We start from the raw sequence: 7,878 nt of genomic DNA on the forward strand, positions 1-7,878 counted from the left end.
AATAAACTGAAAATGGATTAAAGACTTAACTGTAAGACCCAAAACCATAAAACTCCTAGAAGAAAACACAGGCAGTAAACTCTCTGACGTTGCCCTTAGTGATATTTTTTTGATATATCTCCTTGGGCAAGGGAAACAAAAGAAAAAAATAAACAAATGGAACTATACCGAGCTAAATAGTTTCTGCACAGCAAAAGAAACCATCAACAAAACGAAAAGACATCTTACTGAATGGGAGAAGATATGTGCCAATAATACATCTGATAAAGGGTTAATATCCAAAATTTATAAAGAACTCATACAATGTAACACAAGAAAACAAAGAATTCAACTAAAAAACGGGCAGAGGACCTGAACAGACATTCCTCCAAAGAGGACATACAGATGGCCAATAGACATAGGAAAAGATTCTCAACATCACTAATCATCAAAGAAATGCAAATTAAAATCACAATGAGATATCACCTCACTCCTATCAGCATAGCTATCATTAATAAAACAAGTGTTTGTGAGGATGGGGGTTGGGGAAGGGAACCCTTGTGCACTGTTGGTAGGAGTGCAAATTGGTGCAGCCACTACGGAAAATGGTATGGAGGTTCCTCAAAAAATTCAAAATAGAACTACCTATGACCCAGCAATTGCGTTTCTGGGTATTTATCCGAAGAAACCCAAAACATTAATTCCAAAAGATATACGCACCCCTATGTGCACTGCAGCACTATTTACAATAGCCAAGATATGGAAACAACAGACATGCCCATTAATAGATGATGGGATAAAGAATATGTGCTACATATATACAATGGAATATTACTCAGCCATGAAAAAAATGAAATCTTACCATTTGCGAGAACATGGATGGACCTAGAAGGTATTATGCTAAGTGAAATAAGTGAGACAGGGAGAGACAGATACCATATGATCTCACTTATATGTGGAATCTAAAGAACAAAATAAACAAACAAAAAGACTCATAGATATAGAGAACAAACTGATGATTACCGGATGGGAGGGGGGGTGGGGGGGCTGGGTGAAAGAGGTGAAGGGATTAAGAAGTACCAATTGGCAGTTACAAAATAGTCACTAAAGTACAGGAAATATAGTCAATAATATTGTAATAATTATGTATGGTGCCAGGTGGGTACCAGGCTTATTGGAGGGATCACTTCATAAATTATATAAATGTCTAACCAATATGCTGTACACCTGAAACGAATATTAAATAATACATTGGAAAAAAAAGACTCACTCTAAACTATGGGGAAAAAAAAAAGAGTTTAGGTACTAAGGGACAGGAGTGTCCCCACAGACCACCTAGCCTGCCTGCCTCTTTTCATAGGCAGGCCACATGCTGGAGGCCCTGACATGGGGCTCCAGCAGCTGTCCAAGCTTCACATCTCAGTCAACTGGCTTCCAGATGATCCATCCACGGGGACTCTTACCTGCTCACCCCAGCTTACCCAGAGGTCCTTGTCACTTTCAACCCACAAGCTACTTCTTGTACCTGCCTGGATAGTAACCAGAATACTTTAGGTGTCCTATCTTCTCAACATCCAGGTTTAGAAATCCACCAGCTAGCCACACCCATGTACAAGCAGCGCCATGTTAATGACTCGCATCTAATATGTGCTAAATAAACATTAGTTGTATGAAAGAATGAATGAAATCAGACTGCAGCAGAGGAAATGACCCTTGGGGATACTTGGGGTGCTTCTGTCTCTCACAGATCCTTAGACATCTGATCCCTTAGATGTCAGATCAAACTGCCCTTTCCACCTGGATGCCTGGATGCTCACGTAGCCTGTGTCCCCTCTCCCTCCACAGCCTCCAGAAACCTCCCCATCTTCAGGGACACTCTGAAGGCACCTGGCTCAGAACCACTGCCATCCAAGGAGCGGGGAGTCCCAGGGCTGAGCAAATGCAGGGGGGAGGTGGGCAGCTCCCCTGCTTCTCTCTCCTCATTTTCTGCTTCACTTGACTCCTCTAGGTAGGAGCTGCTTTCACTGCCCGCACTGCTGTTATAACTCCGGAAACTGTCATAGCCACCAAAGAGCTCCAAGTCGTCATCTTCCTCTTCTTCCTCCATTGCTTCTGAAGGAGTCTCCTATGAAAGAATGACACAAATCAGGCGGGAGGAATCATGTTTGGCTTAGTGTAGGGGAAGGGCGGCTGCCAATCTGCTCTCAGCTCCCTTTCCAGTTCCTGGTCAGGTCAACACTCTTCGGTAAAATGGCAGGCAGAATCAATTACCCTTTGCAAGCACCAGGATCGTTCCTGTTGTTCATACAGTTCTCAACCACAATGAAAAGAAATAGCTTAACAAGACAGAAAAAACATGTATTAGGAATTAACCAAGCTCCTTCTGTGGATTTATAAGTGATGGCATTTTAACATGATTCAAATACAATACAGTGATATGAAAATATCCTAAGTAAGGTGCCTCATGAAGACTTCCTGGGAAAGATGTATACAGTTGGCCTTCGTATCCATGGATTCCAAATATTTGGGAAAAAAGTTACATTGTTGGTGATGTGTGTGCTATGTACTTAGGCCTATGACAGTTGTGTCTGTACTGAATGTGTACAGACTTTATTTTCTTTTCATTATTCCTTGAACAATACAGTAAAACGACTATTTACATAGTATTAGGTATTATAAGTAATCTAGAGATGATTTCAAGTATATGGGAGGATGTGCATATATATGCAAATACTACGTCATTTTATACAAGGGACTTGAGCATCCAGATTTTGGGTTCCAGAGGTGTCCTGGAACTAATCCCCTGCAGATACAACGGGACAACTGTACAGACATACCTTGTTTTACTATACTCTGCTTTATTGCACTTCACAGATGTTGGGTTTTTTACAAATTGAAGGCAAGACTCTCCACCAGCAAAAAGATTATGACTCGCTTTATTTCAGTGGTCTAGAACGGAACCGCAATATCCTGACGTATGCCTGTATTAGAAACTCATTGTTCCCCCTTCAGCATATGTACACCAAAATAAACTCAACTCAAAACAAGTCAAGTCAGAGAAAAGTTAATTTGGGACCCAGACTGCCCTAAGGACAATTTGGGAAGCAGAAGACACAATAGTTATAGCATATATACTACAATAGCTTTGGACTAAGTTCTGATCCTAACTAGCTGTGGGTCCTTGGGCCAGTCATTTAACCTCTCTGGGCCTCAATTTTCTCATCTATAAAATAAGAAAAATATTTGGCTCACAAGATGTACAATATAAATGAGATGTTGCATATGAAACTACCTGGCATGTAGTAGAAAAAGTGTGAAGGGTTTGGGCTCAAGACCAAGGCTCAAATACCACCTCTCCTTTTTACTAGCTGTGTGATTGTGTGATCTGCAGCAAGTCAGCCTTTCGTGTCTCAATTTCCCCATCTGTAAATTCTGTAAATGCGGATACTACTACATATTTCATTGGCTTTGGGGGAGAAGTAGGGCACTCAGAACAGTGACTTGCATATCATAAGTGTTCAGTAAATGTTGGCATTTATTATTGATTAAAAGCATGGAATTTCAAACCAGACTCACCTAGGTTTGAATCCTGGCTCTGCTACTTATTATCTGTGTAATTTCTGTACAAGATAATTAACCTTGCTGCTCTCAGTTTCTTCATCAGTAAAACAAAGATAATAACAAGCCTTCTTTAGAAGACTGTTAATGAAGACTGAGACATATAAAGCCTAGATCTTTTTCCAGCAGTTACTGACAGCTCTAAAAGTGTGAGCTATTATTCTCTACTTTATTATGATTATTCTCCTTCACTCTTGTATTATAGAATTTTTGAGCTATTCCATTTTATATGTACAACTGCACATGGAAATGTGCTAGAAAGGAAACCAAATTCAAATACAAGGTGACCAGGGCCAAATGATTAAAGGGCGAGTGAGTTACAGGTTGCAGTACAGTGGGAAAAGCGTAACAAGCAACGTTTTGGCGCCTGAGGGACTTAGTGCCCACATCCTGTACTTTACTGTGGTGTTGGAGAGTCGCACCATCTATCTAATATCTAACAAGCCTCAGCTATTTTAACCATAAAAACGAAACAATGACACAGGATTGTCGTGAGTATACTGGGAGATAATGCACGTGAACCCTCCTCCAGACACGGAGTGTTTCTTAAACTTGAATCTCCCTTCACGTCCCACCAGGATATGAGAGGCCTCATAATCCCTAAAGAACCCGACCACGAGACAGGAAAGACGAACAAGATTCAGGAGCTCTCACATCCTGAACTCAGTACCCCTTTCCCAAACCAGGGGGCTGTTTCTCCCTGAACTACTCGCCCGACGTCGGCCCCACCAGTATCCGAGCAAGAGGCACGCCGATCGCTTCTGGCCCGGCTCAGCCTCAGTTTATCCATCCTTCCACCCTCCACCCGCAAGGCGTCGCTGAAAGGCCTAAAGAAGGGTCTCCCGGGCGAAGCTCTCGGGGTTCCCTTTCCCAGACACGGTAAGTCCTCTCCCTCTCACCTCAACGCCCCGGGGTTTCTCCATGAGACCTAACAGAGTTTCTTCAACCGTCACCAGGTGCAGGAAGCCATATTGGCCTCGTCGCTTTCCCGAAGTGCACTCATTGGCCGCCTCCCAGAGACGCGGACCAATCACGCTGCAGGAAAGAGGAACAGCCGGTGCCGCGCTCGCGCGCGCCCCTTCTCCCCTGAGGGCGGGGAAGCCATGGTCACTTGTGGGACTTGTAGTTCCCCGGTGGGTGAGTGTGGAGGGGGCGTTGCTATAGCGACATGAAAATCGCTGAGGGCGGGTCCTGCGTGAGGTTTTCATTTCTTTACGCCAGGCTCTTCCCTTCACGCAGACCCCACTCTTCATTAAGGAATTCTGAGCACCTGCAATAGTCAGGTGGGACAACTGTCCCTAGTCTTGGCTCCATTATCCCTTGTCTATCCCTGGTCCTGAGACTGTTCCAGGCTCAGGAATAACCTCGCATTGTTCCTGATTAGAAATTTAAAGTGCTCTTGGGCGGGATGCCTAGCAGACTCATTTCCAATTCAGGCAGAAACTGGAATACTCTTACGCCCAGTGCTATAAATGTCCCGCATGTTCAAAATCCTGCAACACTGTCCCTACATTACCGTCTCTCAAGTAAAGCTTTGAATATGAGGCTCTCTGTCTCATTCCTTGGGATTTTCCACAACCTCCTTACACACTTAGAGTTCTAGGTGCGGTCATGGAGCTTTACAAACATCTCAAATCCAGGTATGTCCTTAAACCTTTGAAAGATGAGGAAACTGGCTCTTGGGGTTTAGACTCTTTCCAAGATCACATAGGATTGAAATTTAAGATTTAATCCAAGTTCTTTCCCTGAGCTGTGCTGTGCTCTGGTTAATTGAAAATCTAAATGTAATAAGTGGAGGCTGAATATATGTTAAATATATTTCTAAATTTGAGGTCCATCACATAGATGAGAAAGTCTTGCTTGATTTTTTTCCTTCAACCTTTTCTACCTTCAGCCCCATATCCATGCTATCAACAAGTACTGTCGCTTCTACCTCTGGAATATGTCCTCATCCTTCCACCACTACCACCCTAATACAAGCCACCAGCAACAGCCCTCCAGCTGGTCTCCTTGTCTGAACCTTCACCTTCTTTAATGCACACAGGTGATCTTTTAAGGTCATAAACTGGATCATGTTCATTCTCTTGCTTAAAACCCCTAATAACTCCCCCTTGCACTTTGAATAAAATCCAATCACTCCACCAGACCTTGAATGACCTGGCCCCAGTTTTCTCTCCAACTTCCTCTTGTAGCACCCTCTCCATATTTTCGCTTTATCCATTCACTCACCTCTCCTTACCGGTCTTGATTGCCAAGCTTGAGTTGGCCTCAGGGCCTTAGTACTCGCTGTTCCATTTGTGTGGGAAATTCTTTCCAGGGCTCTTCTCGTGGATGGCTCTTCATTGTTCAGATTTCAGATCAAAGTCACCTCTCAGGCACCTTATTTAAAGCAGCTGTTTCCTCCCCTCACTCTGTATCCCTTTACCCATTTTACAGTCCTTGGTAACACTTGTTTCTGTCTGAAATTATCTTGTTCATTTGTTCACTTGTGTATTGTCTATATCCCACCACTGGAATGTAAGTCCCATGAGGGCAGGGACAGTCTGTCTTGTTCTCCATTGTATTTCCAGAGCCAAGGACACAGCCTCACATACACTAGGTGCTTAATGACTAAAGAACTAGATAATAAGACTTCACGGATTACAACAGGCAGCTTTTAATAAAAAATTAAAGTATAATTGACAATATATTACTTTCAGGTGTACAACAAAGTGATTTGACATTTATATACCTTACGAAGTGATCACCAAGTTAAGTCTAGTACCCATCTGACACCACACAAAGTTATAATTGACTGTAATCCCTATGACGTATATTACATCCCCGTGACATTTATTTTGTAACCAGAAGTTTGTACCTCTCAATCCCCTTCACAGTTTTTGTCCTCCCTGCCACTGCTCTCCCCTCTGACAGCCATCAGTTTGTTCTCTGTATCTGAATCTCTTTCTGTTTTGTTTTATTTTTTAGATTCCACGTGTAAGCCACCTCATACGGTATTTGTCTTTCTCCATCTGACAATAGGCTGCTTCTCCAAGGCAAAGCACTAGATGGGGTAGCTTCCTATTCTGACCCTTGTGAACAGTTTTGTTTTACCACTAACAGGGGTCCAGGCCCAGTTCCTCCAGCTGGAGACCTAGGCTTTCCTCCTCTGCCCCTCAGCGTCCTCATCACGTAAACGGGACTAAGTTAACCTCATTGAACTTGAAAAATCCCATGATTTCAAAGTGCAATGAATGATTCAAGATTGAACATCAAAGGTGATAAACAGAAGGAATCTAGGTTTTAATCTGTAAAATGGGAATAATAGGACCACATCATTGGGTTGTTGTGAGAATTAGAAATAATAAATGTGCAGTGCCTGCCACATACTGGGCACAGTGAATGGTAGTTATTATCATCCTATTAGACATAGAATGGCAGCAACTGGAAAAGTAAACCAGCCCAGAAGAAATACTTTTATGGGTTGTTTAATCTTTAAATTTTTATAAAAGCACAACCATAGATCTCACAGGCAGAGAATCTGCTCATGGCAAATCATCTTATTCATCAAATATTTATTTAGTGCCTACAGTGCATCAGGTACCATGCTGGACTCTAAGAAGACACAGGTGGTGGCTATTTCTGTCCTCATGGACTTTACTTCCTCCTACAGGAAGACAGTGAAAACAAAGAGCTAGTTCCAACTGAGAAGGAACTTAGCAGGGTGCTGGGCTGGAGAAATGGGAAAGGGAGCACCTGGGTAGGGGATCTTTCCAGAAGGCCTGCTACATAAGAAACAAACATCCTTGACTTACAGGATGGGAATGAGCCAGTTAGGAGAAGAGGGAAAGGGCATTCCTGGCAGATACAGAGTTTAGGGAGGAGGTAAACAGCTCCAGTTGGTAGGAGAATATTATGGGAAACCTTTGAAGGTTTTAAGCAGGGGAGTGAATTAATTCGATTAGTTTTCGTAGATCACTCTCTGGCTGCTGTGTGGAGAAGGGAGTGGAGGTGGGTTAAGAGAGGCAGCAGGGAAACCAAGTTGGAAGACTCTCATAAAAAGATCCAGGAGAAAGATGATGGTGGCTTGGACCAGCGCAGACTCAGAGGGCATGCAGAAAAGTAGAAAGATTTGAGAAATACGTTGGAGGCAGTAATTAAATGTATGGAGTGGGTTTGAAAGAAGGAGGAATCCAGAATGACTCCAAGTAAATGTGTCAGATGGGTAGACGGTGGGACCTTGTTCTGTAATGCATAAAAACTGTATGAGAAATGAATGAGTTTGGGTGGTTGAATAGAAGG

General features: G+C 42.9%; 1 protein-coding gene across 4 annotated transcripts in view; it reads right to left on the bottom strand.

Annotated features, from left to right (window-relative positions):
* Window positions 1-4,614, bottom strand: part of L3MBTL2 (L3MBTL histone methyl-lysine binding protein 2) — a 21,361-nt gene extending 16,747 nt beyond the window's left edge. For 3 of the 4 annotated variants that reach the window (XR_004424117.1, XM_033116855.1, XM_033116854.1), the window contains exons 1-2: window positions 4,497-4,614; window positions 1,867-2,104 (exon numbers count right to left, since the gene is read on the bottom strand). Coding sequence is in view for 3 of the 4 variants with exons in the window: in XM_033116855.1 (XP_032972746.1) it covers window positions 1,867-2,104; window positions 4,497-4,520 (262 nt within the window). In the remaining variant the exon portion in view is untranslated. Of the gene's footprint in view, window positions 1-1,866; window positions 2,105-4,496 lie in introns of those variants that run through there. The other variant, XM_033116856.1, reaches the window with a different exon arrangement.
* Window positions 4,615-7,878: the final 3,264 nt, after the last annotated feature.

The sequence above is a fragment of the Rhinolophus ferrumequinum genome, chromosome 10, assembly GCF_004115265.2.
Source record: "Rhinolophus ferrumequinum isolate MPI-CBG mRhiFer1 chromosome 10, mRhiFer1_v1.p, whole genome shotgun sequence".
NCBI lineage: Eukaryota > Metazoa > Chordata > Mammalia > Chiroptera > Rhinolophidae > Rhinolophus > Rhinolophus ferrumequinum.